Here is a 22,075-nt window from a genome sequence, read left to right on the forward strand (position 1 = left end):
CGGCAGAGGACAGCCTTTCTGTGTGGCTTCTGTAATTTAGGATTCTGCCTGTGTCCACAGCACATGTCACGTGAGAAGGGAACAAGGTGTAAATGCACTCTAGGAAATTCTAGAAAAAGGCGAAGCTATCATTAGGGAAAGCAGTTTAGGCAAGACCTGGTTCCAGGGAGGGATCGATAGCAAATAGGGAGCCCTATTATGGTGTGGCTCTGCAGCTGGGCTTTTTTTCCCTTTCTTTTCTTTTCTTTTTTTTTTGTGTGTGTGCATATAACACCTTAATAGAGGTTAATTGAAAAAAAATAACAACTGTCTTTAGCTCATCTTAAAACTTTCTAAAAAATTGTTCTTTTTTTTTTTTTTTTTTTTTTTTTGGTTTTTCGAGACAGGGTTTCTCTGTGTAGCTTTGCGCCTGTCCTGGAACTCACTTGGTAGCCCAGGCTGGCCTCGAACTCACAGAGATCCGCCTGGCTCTGCCTCCCGAGTGCTGGGATTAAAGGCGTGCGCCACCACCGCCCGGCAAATTGTTCTTTTTTTAAGGAAAATATTTGATGTGTGTGTCTCTGTGTGTGTGTATGTGTGTGTATGTCTGTGTGTATGTGTGTATGTATGTGTGTGTGGTGTGTGTATGTATGTGTATATGTGTGTATGTGTGTGTATGTATGTGTATATGTGTGTGTATGTCTGTGTATATGTATGTGTATGTGTGTGTACGTGTGTGGTGTGTATGTATGTATATATGTGTGTATGTGTGTGTATGTATGTGTATGTGTGTGCATGTGTGTGTGTGGTGTGTATGTATGTGTATGTGTGTGTGTGTGTGTGTGTGTGTGTGTGTGTGTGTGTTTTCTCACTGATGCCATAAGGGAGCATTGGATCCCTTAGAGCTGGAGATCCATGAGGTTGTGAGTTGCCTGATGGGGGAGCTGGGAATCCAGCTCCATTTTCTGATAGAACACTCTCCACCAGTGAGCCATCTCTCCAGCCTTCGTTAGTCTCATCCTTGTATACAGGAGTGTGTGTGTGTGTGTGTGTGTGTGTGTGTAGACAGAAGATAGCCTCTGGTGTCACTCCTCAGGTGTCAGATATCACTCCTCAGGTGTCACTCCTCAGGTGTCAGGTGTCACTCCTCAGGTGTCAGGTGTCACTCCTCAGGTGTCAGGTGTCACTCCTCAGGTGCTGCCTCTTTCTCTTTAAGACAGGGTCTCTCACCGGCCTAGGACTGGCCATGTAGTCTAGACTGACTGACCACTGAGCCCGGGGATCCGCCTTCTCCTCGGTCAGCTCTACAAGTGTGTGACAGCTGCTGCTCTGGCTTGTGTTTATGTGGGTTCTGGGATTGAACTCACAATCTCAGGCTTGCTAGTCAAGCACCTTACCTACTGAGCCACCCTCCCTGCCCCCAGCTTCTTTACAGTGACAGAGGTTGTTCTTAAGTGGCTCTCTGCCTTCCCCAAACACAGGGTCATTTAATTTTGGAACTTGTAAGATTCTTTACCTAATCTTCAGGTCGTATTCTTACCGTTTCTTGTGAATTAAGCCTAAAAGTTTTCTGAGCAAGCCCTTCCTTTAGATCTCTTTGCAGAGATTTGTCCAAGTCAAACCACAGCTGTGTTTAACAACAACAGCAGCAGCAGCAGCAACAGCAGCAGCAGCAGCAGCAGCAGCAGCAGCAGCAGCAGCAGGACACCAGCAGTTGCTTCAGAGGGAGGGCAGGAAGGCACTCAGGGAAGATTCTCGCAGCCCTTCAATGCCATCAGCACGAAACTCAGATGGCAAAATTGACAGTTGCGATAATTTCATTTACATTTTAAAATCACTCTCCATGCTATTAGTTTTATTTCCCTTTAAAAAAAGAGGTCAGAGCCGGGCGGTGGTGGCGCACGCCTTTAATCCTAGCACTTGGGAGGCAGAGCCAGGCGGATCTCTGTGAGTTCGAGGCCAGCCTGGTCTCCAAAGCGAGTTCCAGGAAAGGCGCAAAGCTACACAGAGAAACCCTGTCTCGAAAAACCAAAAAAAAAAAAAAAAAAAAAAAGAGGTCAGAGAAGGGTGTGCAGAGCCTTCCAGTCAACCCTCAGTCATTGGAGAAAGCCGTCTATACTACAGTAAGTGCAACCGTCTGGCATCTCCTTCCGTAAAGAGGCAGCCCTGTGGCATTTCCCAGCTGACTCGCCTGGGGGCCTCTCTGAGCATCGATTTTCCCTTCTGTAGAGTGGGATAAAATCATCAGGCCAGTGAAGAGCACAGGGAAAAAAAGCCTGTGAACACCAGAGCACCGATGCCAGGTCATATGGCCCTGAATATTGTTTGGAGGGAGGAGGACTCAGTTTTGCTTCCCAGGCTATCTGGTATCAACCTCTTCTACAAATGCTGAAGTTTTATGGATAATGCTCAAAGGCAGGCATCGGCAAGCTCTTCCTGTAAAGGGCCAAGTAGCAAATGTTTTCAGCTTTGTAGGCCATGCAGTCACTGTGAAAATATTCACCTTTGCCATTATAATAGCAGGCAACAACAGACAGCATGTGAATAAGTGGATGGCATTGTGTACTAATAAAACTTTATTAAAATACACACAGGTGGTGGGCCAGATTTGGCTCCTATGATGTAGTTTGAATTCAGGCTTAAATTTTTAAAATTATACTGTGTGTGTGTGTGTGTGTGTGTGTGTGTGTGTGTGTGTGTGTGTGCTTTTTTTTAATCCCGTCTTGATGATGTTTAATTGAACTTCCTGTTTTATCCATGGTTTAATTCTATAAACTTCTTAAATATCTTTTAGGAAGGTCATTGGCATAAAAACCTTCCTTGTAGCCGGGCGGTGGTGGTGCAGGCCTTTAATCCCAGCACTCGGGAGGCAGAGGCTGGCGGATCTCTGTGAGTTCGAGGCCAGCCTGGTCTACAGAGGGAGTTCCAAGACAGGCTCCAAAGCTACACAGAGAAACCCTGTCTCAATCAAACAAACAAACAAACAAACAAACAAACAAACAAAAAAACCAAAACCAAAACCAAACCAAACCAAACCAAAACAAAACAAAACAAAAAAACCCTTCCTTGTGGCTGTGTTATGGTGGCTCACCACACACCACTGGACTTGAACTTTCACAGTGTCATCAGCACAAATACCTTCACTTATGTATTCTGAAATTCACTCTCCTCCTCCTTATTACTGAAGCATCAACCCAGGGAGACAGCACATGCCCATAATGTGGATGGAACAAAGGGTTGTTGGGAAGCCCAGGAGCCTCCATGATAAGACAGTCCACTCACTATGGTGCCTCTGACTCCCCCTGTGCATTTATTATCTGCCACTCCATGAGTCTTTGATGGGAATAGATTTCTGAGCCACACCTCCAGTGCTAGAGTTTCAAATGGAGCAGAGTCAGAGTATGGGTAGAGACACATTAAAAATTCCCTTGATGTTCTGCATGCAGCTGGTGTGAGATCCACTCCCATCTCTGCAGCTGATACTACACAAGGCTGACCTGCAGGCTAATGGTATCCATTAGCAGATCAGCTGCCTGGACAAAGGCATCAGGGGTGTCTGCTCATGAAGGAGATTTTCCACATCCCCAGAATCAAGACTAAGATTCTGTTGGCAAAACAAGGGACTGCCTATCAGGTGTGTTGCCTCACTATTCATTCACGGTAGCTGATCTGCTCCCCAATGTCCTTACGTTCTGGTGTTCCATCTCATACAAAGCCTGATGAATTCTTACAATCTTTTCTAACTTCTCCATCTCCAGGTCCACCCTAAGCCCTTCATCCCCTACTGATTGACAGAGAAGATTTAGGAGAGCATCCATCGTTCCCTCAAACTCATATAGGCACGGAGCTGGGAAGACAGTGAGGTCATTATGGCAGCAAGTGAAGACAAAAGGACCTAAGCTCGGGTCGAGGGGCAGGAATGAAGGTGGAGGACTTAGAAGGAGGCTTGAGGATTGTGGGATGGTGGGGGTGATGATGGCACAGTCATCAGATGTGGGTGGGAGGAGGGGCGATGACACATTCTGTTTGGAAGATGCTGAGTACAGACAGCAGAGACACACTGTCAGGACTTCCTCCCTTAGCTCTACCCACAGAGCTCTGGTCCCACACAGAGAGAGCTTCACACACTGCAAACGTCAGAGGTTGAAATGTGCAACTCCTATGGACCTATACACCCTGCCACCAAGATGTAATATGCTCTGTTCCTTCTATCAATTTTTTTTATTCCACGATTATACCAATAATTTCTCAAAATTTAAGTGCCAGGGGCCCCAGAGCCTTTTGGGCAGCAGAAGCTGATGTGAACGACTGCCAAGGTCAAAACTGAACTACCAATGCACACATAGGAGAGTCTGGCAACACATGCTCACTTCATTCTCTCATTTATGTTACTTAGCCTAGTGATCCCTCTGCTCAAAGTGATGTGTCCTTGTATCATAGTCATTACCAGTTACTGAAAGGAAGCATGAGTTATAAATACTATTTTCTTCCTTCCTTCCTAGTTTTCTTTTGGAAACAGGGCCTCTCTATGTAGTCCTGGCTGGTCTGGAACTTACTGTGTAGAGTAGGATGGCCTTAAACTCACAGAGATCCACCTGCCTCTACCTTCTCAGTGCTAGGATTAAAGGCTAGACACCATCATTAAATCCATTAAATGCTGGGAGCCAGACTGATCCAAGGCTTTTTCAGAGGCCTTGATGAAAGACAAAGGGGACACCAGTTCTGTGTCCTCGCTCATAGGTAGACTTGGTAAGGTCCAGGCTAGGGCCAGGGCAGGGCCCAGGGCTTGGTCTGGGTCTGGGTCCTCAAAGGAATTAAGGTTTCCATTCCCAGGAACTCAGCTTTCTCCTCTCAAGGGATATGGTTATCAGTCCTAAGGCTGTTGAGGTGTCTGAGGTATCTGTGTTCTCTTTGTCAACACTGTCTGACTTAGCTCTCTGCCGACCTTGACGTCTCCTCCTACAAATAGTATATAAGATGCTGTACTTGATAAACTTGCTTGACATAGCAATCTCCTGGTCCTAGCTTTTGTCTTCTTTATTTCTCCTTCTTCAACACCTTACCATCCAGGTCCCTTATTCCCGTGGGTTTGGGTCAAGTGAAGGATTAAACACTATCATGCTTGGTCAAAATCTTCCTTTAGCCCAGTTCCCATCTGTGTCCACTGGCAACTTTTATTTATGGTATGTACATTGGTGTTTTGCCTGCATGAGGGTGTCAGATCCCCTGAAACTAGAGTTACATATAGTTGTGAGCTGCCATATGGGTGCTGGGAATTGAACCTGGGTCCTCTAGGAAGAACAACCAGTTCTCTTAAGCACTGAGCCATCTCTCCAGCCCCACCTCTGGCAACTTTTAGAAGTGTGTTCTGTGAGTTACCTTTCTCTTCACTAGGACCAAATACCTCCCAGAAAGAACTAGGGAAGGAAGGAGGAGCTTATTTTGGCTCACAGTTCAAAGGACATAGTCCATCAGGAAAGGTATAACCCAGGGCTCAGCCTGAAGCAACAGAGCCATGAGGCACTGTCACAAGGGGTCAAACAGGAAGCAGAGAGCTCTTGCTGGAAGTAGAGACAGTATATAACCCCCAAGGTCACCCCCACCCCCACCAGCAACCCATTCCTTTCAGATAGATCCTACCTCCTAAAGGTTCCACTCCAAGTGGTCAACCACGAGAGCCTGTGCAGGACATTTCCCATCCTCAACCGCACAAGCCTGTGCAGGACATTTCCCATCCTCAACCACACAAGCCTGTGCAGGACATTTTCCATCCTCAACCACATGAACCTGTGCAGGACATTTCACGTCCCAAGCAGAACAGGATAGCTATGGCCTGTGGAAGAGCAGTTGGCCAATCTTGGTGCATTTTCATTGGTTCCAGCAAATGACATCTATGGGAGGTTTTGCTTGTTGGCTGGTTTGTCAAATAGCAGAACCTCTTTCAGCATCTCTTTTGGCTGGCAGGGGGCCATTCAGATGCCTTTAAGCATTGGTTGGAACACTTTTACATGTGAGAGTTTCAACTATATGGACATCAAAACTAAAGATTTGGGGGACAGACTTCCTTGGGAATACATATGGAAGAGACAAGGTGGTGTGTGGTGAAGTTCACGGGCACACGATAAGCATGATGGAGTCAAGAGGACTTACCTGATAAGCTGAGGAGAGAGAAGAGAAGCAGCAAGCTGAGGCTGAGGTGCAGGGTCCCCGCCGCATTGCAGTCTACTTTGGAGTTCTTGCAAGAGCACACCTGCACCCTGAGGTCTGTGATGTTCGTCATTGGTGGCTTCCCTGAATCTGTCACCATGATGGGCAGATTGTAGTTCGCTTTGTTCAGATTCTGAAGAAGGCTCACAAGGGCATGGGTGTCTGGAAGACAGGAAGTCCGTGTGAGAGAGGAGAAGCCCTCTGCTGGAGGCAGAGTGAGGTTCTGGGGCCTTGGTGTGCACAGACGTCACTGTGTGCAAATAACTTACAGTTATAGGTAGGTGTGTTGGAATGAAATCGATTAACCTTGAGTTAAACACACTCAGTTCCTCAGTGGCAGTAGCCACATTTCACACAATCAGTGGCAACAGGCTACGTGGGATGAACGATTCAGAGACACTTTCTGTGGTTTGGCGCTGTAACAACAGACTCTAGACATTCTTAAATAGAAATTTCTGTGCTCAGTTGTCCAATACAGTTTCACCCCCCCCCGCCCCCCACTGCCCCATTCTATCACTGGTGCAAAAGTGGACTCTGATGGTATTTACAGCAGGGTAAGTTCATTACTGAAGGCAAGGCGAGCTCAGTGCCCGCTGGGGAGGGAGGTGGGCGGGACAACCAGGAAGAAAGAGTGCGTGATAATTAGTAAGGCTGGTTGGTGATCAATGTTGGGTCACATTTTCAATTCTACCCACCCATATGGAAAGGCGCGGGGAATGAGAGATTGCTTGTGACAGTCATCTTGAGAGAGAGGTGCACGGCAATAGTGTCAAAGCTAAGGATGAAAGCCAAGGTCGGCAAGGCGGAGTCCAGTAGGGGGAGGTCTGCAACAAGCAATGGAGCGCTGGGGGCTTGACAGACTTCCCAAGACACCATGCTCCTCTTTCCCTTAGCCACCTAACGAGAGGAGGTGGGCCAGCGACCTTCTTGCAAAGTGCTACTGAATGTCAGTGGCTCCCATCTCAATGAGACAATGGAACCAGGAGAGGCCTGGGAAGCAGGAAGCTTCCGACTTGCCAAGGCTGAGACCGGGCTTTGGGCCTATGCTCAGCACCAGTCAGTTGCCAAGAAAGAATGTATGGGAGTTGACTGTTATGACGCATGCCTGTAATCCCCAGAGAGGCTGAGGCAGGAGGATTGTCTCACAAGTTCAAGGCTAACTTGGGCTACATGGCAAGAGCATTTCCTCAAGCTCTCTCAAGATTTATTTTGTTTTTATTTATGTGTATGTGTTTGCAGGTGCTCTCAAGAGTTCAGAGAGGGGGTCAGATCCCTTGAAGAAGCTGGAGTTACAGGTAGTTGTGAGCCACCTGACGTGGGTGATGGGAATGGAACTGGGGTCCTTTGCAAGAGCAGGAAATACTTTTAATCAATGAGCCATTTCTCCAGTCCTGTGAGCATGTATGTATGTATGTATGTATGTATGTATGTATGTATGTAAGTATGTATGCATGCATGCATGCATGCATGCATCCATCCATCCACCTATCCATCTACTCCTGTGTTGTTTAAAGCAAAAAGGAAAGAGGAAGGACAAAGAACCAGCATCTCACTGGACATGCTAGTAAAAATGTAGGGGCATTGAAAGGCAGGGAATGCTGGGATCACAGTGGTCACTAGGGTGATGGCATGCTACCTAAGGTGAAGAAGAGAGAAAGGGAAGAAACAGAAGACAGAACAGCCGTGTTTGCACTGATAAGAAACTGCCATTCAGAATTTCTACAGATCGTTTTCTCATTCTGGTCAGAAAACTCAGCACTACACACACACACACACACACACACACACACACACACACAGAAACACCATGGAAACCTCTGTGTGGGAGAGGGAACATCTTTGAGGAAGAAGAACGGAAGTTCAAAGCCTACAGAGCAAAGGTTGGCCGTTGGTAGTCGTTGACTTACTGTTGATTTTGGAGATCTTCCAGACTTTATCAGGGACAGTCTGTTTATGAATCTCAAACTTGAAGGGGTCTGTATTGGGGTGAAGATCCTTGTCTGAAGCTCCCAAAATGACCACACTGAGGTTTTTGGCGTCATCGCAGACTTCAGCCACCGTTGGGTAAATGAAGGGAGCATTGTCGTTGACGTCCTCCAGGGTTATCAGCAGGGTCCCAGTACCTGTCGCAGGAGGGTTACCTGTGGGAAAAGGAGGCACTGGTGAACCACTGGTGTGGCAGGAGATTGGTCTATCAGGGCACCTCCTGTGATCAATACCCGGTGCACGTTGTCTTCATTATTTAGTAACAGGTTCAGCTGGGTTGACAGTAAAAGATGGCACTTTTGCCTGGACTTCCCTTGAACTTGTGATGCTCCTGCCTCAGCTTCCTGAGTGCTGGCATCGCAGGCATGTGTAACTAGCCACACATGCAAGGCAAGTGCTTTACAACTGAGTCACAGCTCCACTCAGACCTTGGGTATTGGAGATAGTGTCTAACTCTGTAACTCAGTCTGGCCTCCAAGTGACACTCTTCCTGCCTGACCTCTCTGAGTACTGGGATTATAGACATGTCACCAAACTTGGTTTCCAATGGTCACTTAGAAAAGTTAGAGCCAATTTGTAGGCCACAAGTTGTAGGCATCTACGTTTCCTCTATTTCCCTAAGGATCCGATGTACCTCTTAAATCACAGAACTTTACTGATGGTCTCTAAAAGATGGTGGTTTGACAATTTCAAAATAATTTCAAAATAATTTTTTTTTTTGTGTGTGTGTGTGTGTGCTTGCATGTCTGTGTGCACGTGTGTGTACTTGTGCAGGTCAGAGGAGTTAGTTCTCTCCTTCTACCTTGTGGATCCAAGGCACTGAACTCAGGTCATCAAACTTGGCAGCAAGTGCCTTTAGCTTCTCAGCCATCTCCCCGACCTACCACCAGAACTTTAAAAGAGGAGGTGTGGAGGCTGGAGAGATAGATCAGTGCTTAAGAGCACTGGCTGCTCTTCCAGAAGACCTAGGTTCTATTTCCAGCACCCACATGGTGGCTCACAACTCTATCTATAATCACCCTCTCTGGCCTCCTTGGGCACTGCATGCACATGATGTACAGAGATACATGCAGGCAAAACAACCATACACATAAAGATAAATGTTTTTTTTTTTTCCTTAAAGGGGGTTGTGGAGCAACCTGACCTCACACATTGTTAGGAAACACACAGCTGTATGGATAGGAGATGCTGGGTGCGGTCGGCAGGGTGTCTCCACAGCAGATTAAGAGGTGGGCAGTTTTCCCAGGGAAAATACCTTGTCCTGGTGAATAGGGGCTCAAGTGAGGCCACTGGAGGAAGAGCAGAGGCTACTAAGGGGCCACAGGTCCAGCTCTGATTGTGCTGATGAACCCTCAAACTAAACACACTGTGCAGAAATGCAGGGCTCAGGACAAATGCTGGAGCTGTTAGAAGCCATTCTGGAAAATTAGAATGCTCGAGGGCTGACCCTGACTGTAAGGATCCTGAAACTTAAAGACAGATGGTGGCTTTGGAGAAAACAGGGGAGATGAACAGCAAGATAAGAAACCGATCTGGGAGGCTGAGGCAGGAGGATCAGGGTTTTTACTGCTGTGATAAAACACCATGACCAAAATCAACTTGGGGAGGAAAGGGTTATTTCATCTTAAAGTTATAGTCCATCACTGAGGAAGTCGGGGCTGGATCCTGCAGGCAGGAGCTGATGCAGAGGCATGGAGGAATACTGCTTATTGGCTTGCTCCTTATGGCTTGCTCAGCCTTCTTTCTTACAGCATCCAGGGCCACCTGTCCAGGGATGGCACTACCCAAAATGGGCTGATCCCTTCCACATCAACCATCAATAAAAAAAAAAAAATGCATCCCAGGCCAATCTGGTGGGGGTGTTTTCTCCATAGAGATTCCTTCCTCTCAGATGACTCTAGCTTGTATCTAATGGACATGAAACTAGCCTGCAATGGTGAGTCTGAGACCTGCCTGGGCTACAGAGTGAGCCCCTGCTTCAATAGACCCCATCTATAAGAAAAAGAAACCAAAATCAAATGAAATCCCAAATCAAAAAACAAATAAGGAAAAAGCAGTGGGATTTTGCAAGGAGAATGTCAGGCATGTCTTGCTTTGTTTTGTTTTGCTTTTTTTCATTAATGGGGGAGAAATCAGCTTGAAGGGAGATGAAGAGCGGGTTCTGAGCAATGAGAACAGAGAGCCCTTCCCGGACCGCTGGGAATTGAAATGTATCAACACCCAAAGACGGATGCAGAATGAACATTCAAGCAAACATGCATGGAAAAGGAAGACTGTGATTAATCATCAGGGAGGGCTCTTCGTAACGGGGCGCAGTGCTAACTTTTGTTAGAACAACAACTCCAAAGAAATGCATAATTACTTCACAGCCAGTTTTTCACTGTCAGCTCTAGCCATTTGGCTAAATTTCTTTGTTGAAAAATCACTTTTCTCTTTTTATTGAACTAATTGAATATCTCAGAAGAATCCATTATATATATATATATTTTCCCCCCTGCTCTGAATATATTATGAAGTAAAGTCGTTTGGGTAGAATGGATGAGAAGACATTACGGGTGTTTGAAATATGGCCAGAAGAATTGGCCTCTTGTGAACTTAATTACAGGACTGTCTTCAATTTCCCATGTGTTATTGCCCAGCCAGCTGGCAATGTCTTTTTCTAAGTCAGTAGAAGGAGCTTGTTTCTTTGGATGAGAGGAAAAGACCGGGTGAGCCAAAATCCTTTCGGCAAGCTCTATCCTGCTTCCCTAGTTCAAGTTATTTTAAATCCATTGTGTTTTATTACTTTACGCGTGCGTGCGTGCGTGTGTGTGTGTGTGTGTGTGTGTGTGTGTGTGTGTGTGTGTGCGCACTGGAGCTATGGCACCTATGTGGAGGTCAGAGGTCAGCTTTTGACAGCTGGCTCTCTCTTTCCACTGTGGTTTCTGGGGACTGACCTCAGGCGGTCAGGCTTGCACGACAATGGCCTTTACCTGCTAAGCCGCCTTGCCGCTTGCTTCCCTCGCTTGTATGTCTAGGAAGGAGAGAAGTTACATGCAAAGCTCAGAGACGAATGCAAGGCTCTTGCCAAGGCTGTTTGGCTCCAGAAGAACCGGAAGTCCTGGGGCTTCTGGGTATTTTCTAGACATTTAGCCCCCCCCCCTTTTTTTCTCTTTCTCATCAGTAGCCGCCAGTGCCCATGGGACAGCTCTGTGACAAATCTAAGAACTCAAGCTTGGTTAGGACAGTGCTTCTTTTTCATGGACTTTCCATTTCAATAGAAAAAAGCCTCAGTTTGAGCCATCCGCCCATAACACGTGTACGGCAGACCCAGTAACGTGCCAGTTACCCAGGATATGTGGGTGGCTGATCAGCAATGAGCTGAGAATCCTGCACATATGTGTAGTAGACCAGAAAGGAGCAGACCACTTAGATAGACTGTGATTGACCCTCACTTGTGCAGTTCTCATGGAGGAAGCCCATGGCTATGTTCTCAGGAAAGGTCTGAGAAAGTTACAGCCCTGAATGTGGTGTGGGGTTCTGGCTGGGTGTGTAGGGGCGGCTTTGGGACTGATTGAGTTGAGAGCTGGAAGGACCTCTGAGATAGGAGCCATTGCGGTCCTCACTGTGGTGGTAGGGGACCCAGTGAAGGTCACTGACCCTCATCCCAGAGGCACATGGCTGCTTTCACACTGAGCGGTGTAGACACACGGAGGGCTCTACGGAGGCTGGTAGTGCTGAGCAGAGAGCTCAGCATGGGCTCCTCTGGACCTGTTGAGTCCAGGTCTCATCTGAGCACAGTGTCTTCTCTTGATAAGCTGTTGTCCTTTATGTTTAAATTTGATTAATTAGACAACTAATTAATTAGTGTTTTGCTCTCCTAAGAAGGTCTTTCTTTCTATGTATTCGAGGTTGGCATGGAACTTACTACAGAGCTCAAGCTGGCCTTGAACTCGTGATCCTTCTGCCTTAACCTCCAAGTGCTGGAATTACAGGTGTGCAGCACTATGCCTTTACATTACTTTAGTCTTTACTTCCTATGTCAGAATACTTATTATGTAGTTTGATTTTTTTACAGGATCTTATTTCTACTAGGAAATCAAACAAAAATCTGTAAACTATGATTTGGGCTTATCAAAAAGTTTATTTTTATTTATGTGTGGATATGTGCACGTATGCACAGGTGCCCACAGAAGCCAGATGAGGGCATTAGAACTCCTTAGAACTGGAGTTATAGGCTGAGTCTCCATGTGGGTGCTGGGAACTGGACTCTGGTTCTCTGGAAGAGCAGCCATTGCTCTTAGCTACTGAGCCATCTCTCCAGGGGCTCCCTACTACTCTTATCATTCATATCTTACTATTTTGAGCTATTGTGTTACAGTATACTTACACTCACCACTTTTGTGTACAGCTCAGTGGCATTGAGAACATCCACACTGCCATGCATCAGGCTCCTTGGTCGTTAGAACTTCCTTACCTTTCCCCCGCTGAACCTCTGCCAACAACTGAAGGGTGGATCCACTACCCTCTCCGGATCCTGGCAGCCCCACCCCACTTTCTGCCTCTATGAGTCTGGATATTTTGAGCTGCTCGTGTAAGTGAAACCATTATCATTAATACTCACTTTGTTTTCACTTCTGTGTATGTGTGTGTGTCTGTATGTGAGTATATGCATGTGTGAAGGCAATGCCCACAGAAGTCGGAAAAGAGCATCCTATCTCCTGAAGCTGGAGTTACAGGTGGTTGTGAGCACCGAACATGGGTGCTAGCAACTGGACTCTGGTTCTCTTCAAGAGCAACAAGTGTTCTTAACTGTTGGGCCACCTCTCCAGCCTCCAAATCATTTCTTAAACAACAACAATGGCACTTACTTAACTAAGTCATTCTAAACATACTTGAGATTTTTAGCTTCCTGTCCCTCCTGGCTAACTGACTGGCTGACAACATATTGGGGACCCAGACCGTGTCATAGAGTTTTCCCCGTGTCTGGACAGCCTGCAGGGTGGGGCTGGCACCAAGGCCAAGCCTAGTGATTGTCGTGGGTCATGAACAGACACCTTCACTGTTACTGTCAATCAGGTGGACGTCAGCAGCTGTGGATGGCTGTCAAGTTGTTGACACATTCCCTAGAAATAACAGTGGGGTGTGAGTTCTCCACAGGGCCAGGATTTGCTTCGAGAGCCTAGTGAAATAGAAACTGGATCTTGTTTCCCTGGGATTGTGGGTTGCCTGCCACTATGCTCGGAGTCACCTGTCATTTTCTACGTCAGACCATTTATTGCGTGATTTTCACAGGATCTCATTTCAGCTGTGAAATCAAACAAAAACACCCACTCCATCATTTGGGGAAGCGAATCCCCAGAGAAGAGGCCTTATCTTCCAGCAGGAAGACTTCAGCAGGTGAGACAGAGATGGATGAGGAGGGAAGCAGGGTGGTGATGTAGTGAGAGGTAGGCACAGATTCCCTCCCTCCCCCGTTCCTTCCTGTACCTCCTTCCTCCACTCCTCTTCTTCCTCTCCTTCCCTTTGATAAGGGTCTCACCAGGCACACGCTGGCTTTGAACTCACTATGTAGCCAAGGGTGGCCTTGGCCTACAGATCCTATTGCTTCTGTCTCCCAGGAGCTGGGATTCCAAGAGTGTGGCACCATGCCCAGCAAGTCTTTTTTTTTTGGTAATGAGGATGGGCCCCAAGGCATCCTTTGTGCTAGGCAAATGCCTCACCACTGAGCAACATCCCCAGCTCTTTAAAAATGTATTTTGCTTTGTTCATAATGTTAGCAAAACAGGATTTCGTTCACTCCCCAAATACCATGATTTTTTTTTTAATTTTGGTAGGTTCCATTACTCATGAACATGTCTAAGCTTTATACCTCATAGATGAGACACACAGCTGAAAACGTAGCATGATCCTAATTTAAAAATGTATGTATGGCCGGAGAAAGATCAGAAGGGAGTATATTAGAACCCAAGTGGCAATTATCTCCCCAGGTAATGAACATTAAAATAATACCTTCCTCTGCTTCTAATTTTCTTTACAATAACTGTGAGGGCTATAATAACCCGAAAGGAAATGCCAGCTTCAAAAGTTACACAGGAATTAAAGATAGTTTTCCCAATTCCGAATTACTCCCTTTTCTCTCAGCCTTCACTTATTTTTACAGAAAATTGATTTTCTAGTAAATTTACAGCCATGTAACCAGTACCCCATTCCAATCTTAGAGGTTTTCATTCTCCCCAAGAAGAGACTCCTGGCACTAACTCTCTATTACCCACTGCTGGCCCTGGGCAATTGCTAGCCTACTTTCTATTGTTGTGGACTGTTCCAGACATTTCATATGAACAGAATATGCAATGCGCAATCTTAAAAAATTATTTTACGTATATGAGTTTTTTAAACCTACATGTATGTCTGTGAACCACATGCATGCAGTGTCTGTAGAAGCCAGAAGAGGGCGTTAGATCCACTGAACTAGAGTTACAGAGGGTTATGAACTGCCCTGTGTGTGCTGGGAACTGAAACCAGGTCCTCAGCAAGAGCATCTGGTGCTCTTAACTACTAACCATCTCTCCAGCCCAAGTCTGTGACCCTTTCAAGTCTTCTTTTGCTTAATGTGTTTCTGAGGCTCATCTATGTTGAAGCCTACTCCAGCACTTTGTCCTTTGTGGTAGCTGTATCACACCCCACTACATGGATAGACCAAGTGTTGTCCATGTGTTCACTACTAATGGGCATTTTCAAGTTTTGCCTGTTATAAACAAGCCTGCTGTCAATATCTGCACGCAAAGGACCAGATTTACACTCGGAGACAGTATCCTAAGCTTATGAGACTCCCTTAGATGAACAGGTCCCTGGGGTAGTTGGGTGGGCTGGTTTCATATGCACAGAACAAAACCAGGTGTGGAGTGCACACCCGTAATCCCAGCACTCAGGAGGTGGAGGCAGGAGGATCAGAAGTTCAAGGTTATCCTTAGCTACATAGCAAATTCAAGGCCAGATTGGGCTACATGGATCCCCACTCACACGCACACACGCAGGCACAAGTGTATATATCTCTTATGTATACTTCAGAATGTCAGGATCACAGAGAGACTCCCAGAAGCTAGCTCCCAGAAGTGCTGGGAAGTAGGAAGTTGTCCTAGTCACCGGTCCCACTTCTGAACCAGTGCTGGAGGCATTCAGCATGGGCTGTTCCTTGGGAATCATGAGTTACAGTGGTTTTACATGGGGGCCAGTGAACAAGGTGAGGTTGTTTATGTGGCAAATGTGGAATGCAACCTGCCAGGCTGTCGAGGTGAAGCTGTCGAAGCCTGTCACAACTCACATCACACCGTGGACCTGGAGAGCCAGGATTGGTCATTTGCCATGCTGGCCTTTTGAGGGCACAGTCCCAGGCCACAGTCCATCATTGTGGGGAGGTCAAGGCATCGGGAAGTTGAAGGGTCTGGTCACATCACATCCATGGTCAAGAGCAGAGAGAGCTTTTTTTTTTTAACATGGGTGCTGGGGATCCACACCATGTCCTTTAGGCTTGTGTTGCAAACACTCTGCCAACTGAGCCATCTCCCCAGCCCCTGATTTCTGTCTTGTTATGACAGCCCAGCAGGCCAGCAGCATTAGCTTTATGACGCCAATGGGAAACCAGGCAGAGAGACCTTCAGTCTCATGGATGCAGTCACATTGCTAAGATGAGGGGTTGGCACACCCTGAGGAGCTGGAGGGGAGAGCTAACTCCACACAGCTCCGGCCACTCCTTCTCCATCACCAGGTAGATCTCAAGAGTCATTTTACTGAGTCATTTTCTCGGTGACAAAATTGTAGCCAGCAATTCCAACTTGATTGATGTTTCACTGTGCTTGACAGCAGGAAGGCTGATGGCCAGGTCTGATGTTTACTTTTCTCCCTTGCTTTATATAACAACCGCAAGAAGGGGTGTTAAGCTGGCTTAATTGGGATGCTGTTGTAACACATGACCCGCTTTTATCCAAACGAGCATCTTTTAAGCAGAATCAATCTGAATCATCTTCCCCGCCCCTACACTGTCTTGGGCTGATCTAAAGAAAAGGACAGCAGCCTGAGGTCTGTTCTGAAGTTCAGGTCTCCTCCGACCCACTATTCGGGCTGTTATTCAGTAGCTCAGACACTGCCTCACTCCAGGACTGGACAGTAGCTTTTCCTTTACTCCATCCAAACACACTGTATATATTCCACTGTGGAACCCATGTTATCTTCAGAGCGTCCATCACCCAGGGGACTGAGGTGAAGGACAGACTGGTGTGGGATGTATCTGAGTCTATGAAAAACCATTATTTTGGTCAATTACACTTTAATTTTACAGCTGTTAGACACCCTGTCTTGGTTTGTCTTCTTGGTAACTGTCTTAGTTAGGGTTACTATTGCTGTGATGAAAACCATGACCAAAAGCAACTTGGGGAGGAAAGGGTTTATTTCACACACTGTTCCATATAACAGTTCATCATCAAAAGCAGTGAGGGCAAGGAACTCAAACAGGACAGGAACCTGGAGGCAGGAGCTGACGCAGAGGCCATGGAGGAGTGCTGCTTATTGGATTGCTCCTCATGGCTCTCCCAGCCTGCTTTCTTATAGAACCTAGAACCACCAGCTCAGGGACGGCACCACCCACAATGGGCTGGGTCCTCCTACACCAATCACTAATTAAGAATATGCCCTACAGCTAGATCTTATGGAGGCACTTTCTCAATGGAGGTCCCCTCCTCTCAGATGATGATAGCTTGTGTCAAGTTGACATAAAACTAGCCAGCACAGTCACCCACACCCCATTTTTCATGGATGGGCTCAAATGTACTTTATACAAGTTGTTGAGTCATGAGGCATGATCATGAATCTCCCAGATGGAAAACGGCACATTTTGGTGACCACAGAAAGACTCCAGAGGCGATGAGAACTTCCTGTTTCATATCATTAGGGAGACCTAAGTGGGGTATTTTTCTTTTCATGTTCTCTGCATAGCATTGGTGTGAAGCAGGGGCACTTGTGTCTATTGGAGCATAGTACTTGCCCCTGGGGCCAGGGAGACGGGTCTGTTGGTGAAGTGTCTGTCACACAAGCATGAGGACCTGAGTTCATATCCCCTGGACCAATATGGGAAGCCAGGCACGGTGGTGCACACCAATACTCTCAGCTCCGCGAAAGTAGAAGACAGGATGGTCCCTGGGCTTGGGAGCCAGCTAGTCTTGCTGACTTGGTGAGATCCAGTTTCAGTGAGGGAGGGGCTGGAGAGACAGCTCAGTGATTAAGAGTGCAGGCTGCCTCTGTCGAGGACTCACATTTGCTTCCCAGCACCCATGGAGGGTGACTCATTCACTTGCAACTCCAGCTCTAGAAGACCCAACACCCTCTGGCTTTTGAGGGCACTTGTACTCATGGGTACTCCTCCTAATACATGCAATTAAAAGAAGAATTAAAGTAGAGAAGCAACTGAGGACGGCACACAACATCAGCCTCTGGCCTCCACATGAGCACATGTGCATATGTAACATACATTCACACATATCCAGAAATACCTGTCTCTAGTATCTGGAGCCACCATTTAGATCTTCTATGAGGTAACCATTATGGGATGCTAAAGCCTTTGCAATTTCCAAACAGGAAGGGTGACAGGTGTGAATCCTGGTGAGGAAGTGGGGGACCAGCCTGGCAGAACCTGAATAGGAACTGGTACCCCAGAGATCAGCTACCAGTCATGGACACTCCAGCGGGAGTCTAGACCTCTCTCAAGAAACTGCTCATGGCTGTTCTCAAGCCACAGGAGACACTGGGGCTAACACCAGACCTTCTTGGAGGTGACCTGGGCAGTATGGCCATCACTCCAGGATTCACCCTTTGCTCATTGTGACTGCTCTGGCTTGTCTGTGGCACATCTCCCTAGAGGACAGCATTTGACTCCTGAGTGCTCCCTCGCCAGCTCAGTATCTTCCTTTGCTGTTGTTATTCATCCCTTCCTAAGACAGGGCAGCAATTCTGCGTTTGTCAAAGTCTTTCCCTGGTGTCTCTGTGCTCTGAAGGCAACATCTTAACCTTTTCAGAAAGTCTAGATCATATAAGGCAAGTGACAATGTTCATCTCTGAAGACAAAATGCTTGCCAACGTGAAAGGTCTGGTTTAGCAAAACAAAAGCATTTCAGTTACATGGAAATGATATACTTAGATAATTTGCAGCTCATTAAAATGAGTAACAGGGGCTGGAGAGGTGGCTCAGTGGTTAATAGTGCTTGCTGTTATTTTGGAGGACCTGAGTTCAGTCCCCAACATCGATGCCAGGAAGCTCACAACTGCCTGTACCTGTAGCTCTGATGCCCTCTGCTGGCTACCACAGGCACCTGCACTCAAGTGCACATACCTCCCTTCCCCACATAGACACATAATTAAAAAGAAATCTTAAAATGGATAATAGTTAAGAAAAAAGCATCCTTTTCTCTTCAAACCATCTCTAATCTCAGCATTATCCACATCATACAGAAGCAAGACTTGAGACATTATCTGTATGATAAGCCCTAAGCTTGCAGACCCAAAGTTCTGATTTCCAGCCCTGGTCAGTGTTATCATATAACTCCATCCAGACTCCACAGTTCTAGCCACTAAGAGGCACCTAAGAGAAAACACTCTTAATTCTGCTATAGTCATTCTGACCTGGACAAGTGGAGTTATGTGGAGTGTGCTAGACTGCAAAGGGTTTGCTCTCTGTCTGTTTTCTCTGCAGAAATTCCTCTATCCTTTTCTGCAGAGCAGGCCCATCAGAAGACAAAGACTGTTCTTCCTTGGACCATAAGGTCAGGAGAGACGAGGGCAAGGTGGTTCTTAGAGAAAGTGTGAGTGGTTACAGCACCCGAGCTGACTAAGTCCTTGCGCTGTTTGTTACCATTTTATTGAGGCAGGGTCTTGCACCATACCTGGAATTTGCTGTCTAGCTGGCTTCTTCCTCTGTCCAGAACCTCTTGAGTATGGGGGTTACAGGTGGGCACCAGATCTCCTTGGTTTTTTGTGCTTCCCAGGGATCTGAACTCAGGTCTTCACAGTTACACTGCTAACGCTTTATCCAGTGAGCCATCTTGCTGCCTTGCCTTGGGATTCTTAGGCATAGTCTTCACATTCTGACGCATGTGCTTTGGAGAAACATTTTTGTTGGGCATGTAATACCCCCCTATGTAATGTCCAAGCACAGTGTAGCCGAGAGCTTAGCTTTAGTGGAAGTTTGTGTCCAAAGTGGATGTATCAATTCACACTTCCACCAGCTGTGGGAGCTCTGACTGCTCTACCTTCTGGCTAACACTAGTTATTTTCTGTTATCTCATTTCAGCTACTTTGTATCTATGCTGTGTGTGTTTGTATCACAGTTCCCTGTATATCCTCTATTTGCTTGTACTGTAATGTATACTTGTAGCGTTTAACTTATGTAACCTTGGCCAACTGAGTGGGGCGTCTGGTCCAGCATTTACTGGACTGGCACACGTTGCTGGCAGGCAGCTGGTCTCTACTGTCGTTGTTGACACACTGTAGGATTGCTTTGCATTATAAACACCTTGTGTAGATTACCTTTCTGCTTGCTTAATGGTGTCACATAATGAAACAAAGTTAATTTTTATGCACATGATCTGTCTTTTCTCTTTTTTGCCTTAATGTGGTGTGTGTGTGTGTGTGTGTGTGTGTGTGTGTGTGCATGTGTGTGCATGTGTGTGCACGCACATGTGTGCATGCTGCAGTAGCCTGTAGGTCAGAGGAGAACTGCAGGAGTAGCTTCTCTCCTTCTAGCACTTGGTTCTTGGCATGGAACTCAGGTCTGGCAAGCTCCTCTGCCCACTGAGCCATTTCTCTGGCACGGATCTATGTCTTTTTGTGGTTAATATTTTGCATCTTTTTTTCCTTAAAAAATCTTTTCTTACACTAAAGACATGGATGTACTTATACATTTTTATCGAAGATAGATTATTCCACTTTCATGTTTAGAGTTGATTCTTGTCTGTGGTTTAAGGAAGTGAGGGGATGTGTTATTTAACCCAGCACTATTTACTGAAGAGACCCTGCTTTCTCACCTCTTGGCTGTCTTTATTGCCCATGTCATATTCAGGGCTCCGGGCATGTGTGACTGATCTGATTTCAGTCTGGAATGTTCCCTGTGGCTCCCATGTTTGAACATCTGGTCTGTGTGTGTCTTGGGAGATAGTGTAAACTTTGGGACATGGGCTCTAGCGGGTTGAAATAGGTCACTAAGGCCGTTGAAGGTTATATGATTTCTGGCTGTGGCCTGCATTTCTGGTTTCCTGAGTTGTGCTGTGTGAAGAAGCTGTTGGGATGTGGTTTTGCCACTATGGCGAAGCCACGTCACCCACCATGCCTTCTCCACCATGCTGGGCTGTGCCCTCTGACGTCATGAGCCTGAATAAGCTGCTCTTCCCTTGTATTGCCTCTGATCGAAGAGATGTTGAAGTTATACACTGCTCCCTGCTTATTTTTTTTTGTTTTTCTGAATGCTATTTCATCAATCAGTTTATTTCTTGGTGTGGATATCACAGTTTCAATCCCTGCCATTTCCCAATACGTCTGGAGGCATATAATGCTAGCCTTCCAATTTATTCTCAGGATTGCCTTTGCGCCTTTCAGCTCCTTGTGTTGTTATACTCATTCTGGAGTCAGAATATATATATATATATATATATATATATATTGCCAACCTCCAGGAACCGGGATTTCGTTCAGCATTGTGTCTCAGTTCTTAGGCTAGTTTGAAAATAACTGATGTTTCAATAGCCCCAAATCATCCAGTCCATAAACATGGTATACCTCCTCCTCACTTGTGTAGACATGAGGCTAGGCCTCCGAATCCAGAGTGACTGCATCTCCCAGCAAGCAGCTACTTAGCTGTTCTGGATGCCAGATGCCAGCAAGCAAAGCACAGTCTCCACAGCCATACCATGTTCTCAGAGACCAGCACAACCCTTGCTAAGAGAATAAACGTTAACTGTCCAGCATCTGGTTTCCTTGTTATTTGAGCCTGTGGGCACCTTGGCAGCTTCAACACTAGGTGGCGCTCTGCAACCAGCTTTGTGCCAACTTCTAAGATTGGGTTGGGGAAGGGATGTTGGCAACTTTAGAGAAAGAGAGAGAGAAACAGAGACAGAGACAGAGAGAAGAGAGACCAGCTGCTGTCCATTGCTCAGCAAGCCACCCCCAGTAAACTCATCTAACCCACCGTGATGGACTTGAATGGACCATGCTTTGGGCCATGGTGTTGTCCCAGCCTGATGGCAGATGTTAATTTTACAGCTTCCCCCGCAAAGTCACACCACAGTTGGCATCACAAAAACCTCTTAGGTTATTTGGAGCTTCAATGTAGAGAAGCTGGACGACTTTCTTTACATTTATATCTTGCTGATTGGATTTCTGTTACCATCGAATCTTTTAAAAATTCCATTTCCACCAGGCATGGCGTGGCACATGCCTTTAATGGCAGCACTCTGGAGGCAGAGGCAGGCAGTGAGTTCTAGGGCAGCCAGAGCTGCATAGTGACACCCTGTCTCAAAAAAGAATACCTCTACTTTCCAGTACTTTCCTGTACTGATCTTTTCTCTGGTAACTTGGTTAAGTTCACTAACAGTCTCCGTGAGTAAGAGTTTTATTTATTTATTTATTTAATTCCCAAGCCCATTATCTGTTTTTCTCCCTGTTGCTCTGACGATGACTGATCTCAAGGAAAAGCTGTTAGTATTTCACTGTCGAGCAAGTTGTTGGCTGAAGCTGCATCAATTCCTGTGAGCTCAAATCAGATTAAGGTCATTTCCTAGTTTGCTACATGTATATGTATATGATGTATATGTTGTTTATGTATATGTTTAAATCATGACTCAATCTGTAACCTTTTTTCCCCTTCTCCCCTCCCCTTGTCTCT

General features: G+C 46.3%; 1 protein-coding gene across 1 annotated transcript in view; it reads right to left on the reverse strand.

Annotated features, from left to right (window-relative positions):
* The window catches only part of Cdh13 (cadherin 13), a 996,812-nt gene that overhangs the window by 4,496 nt on the left and 970,241 nt on the right, over positions 1-22,075 (reverse strand). The window contains exons 12-13 of the mRNA XM_052728155.1: positions 8,094-8,327; positions 6,130-6,348 (exon numbers count right to left, since the gene is read on the reverse strand). Coding sequence (XP_052584115.1) covers positions 6,130-6,348; positions 8,094-8,327 — 453 coding nt within the window. The remainder of the gene's footprint in view (positions 1-6,129; positions 6,349-8,093; positions 8,328-22,075) is intronic.

The sequence above is a fragment of the Peromyscus californicus genome, unplaced genomic scaffold (genome assembly GCF_007827085.1).
Source record: "Peromyscus californicus insignis strain IS unplaced genomic scaffold, ASM782708v3 Scaffold_8__1_contigs__length_139910024, whole genome shotgun sequence".
NCBI classification, from domain to species: Eukaryota; Metazoa; Chordata; class Mammalia; order Rodentia; family Cricetidae; genus Peromyscus; species Peromyscus californicus.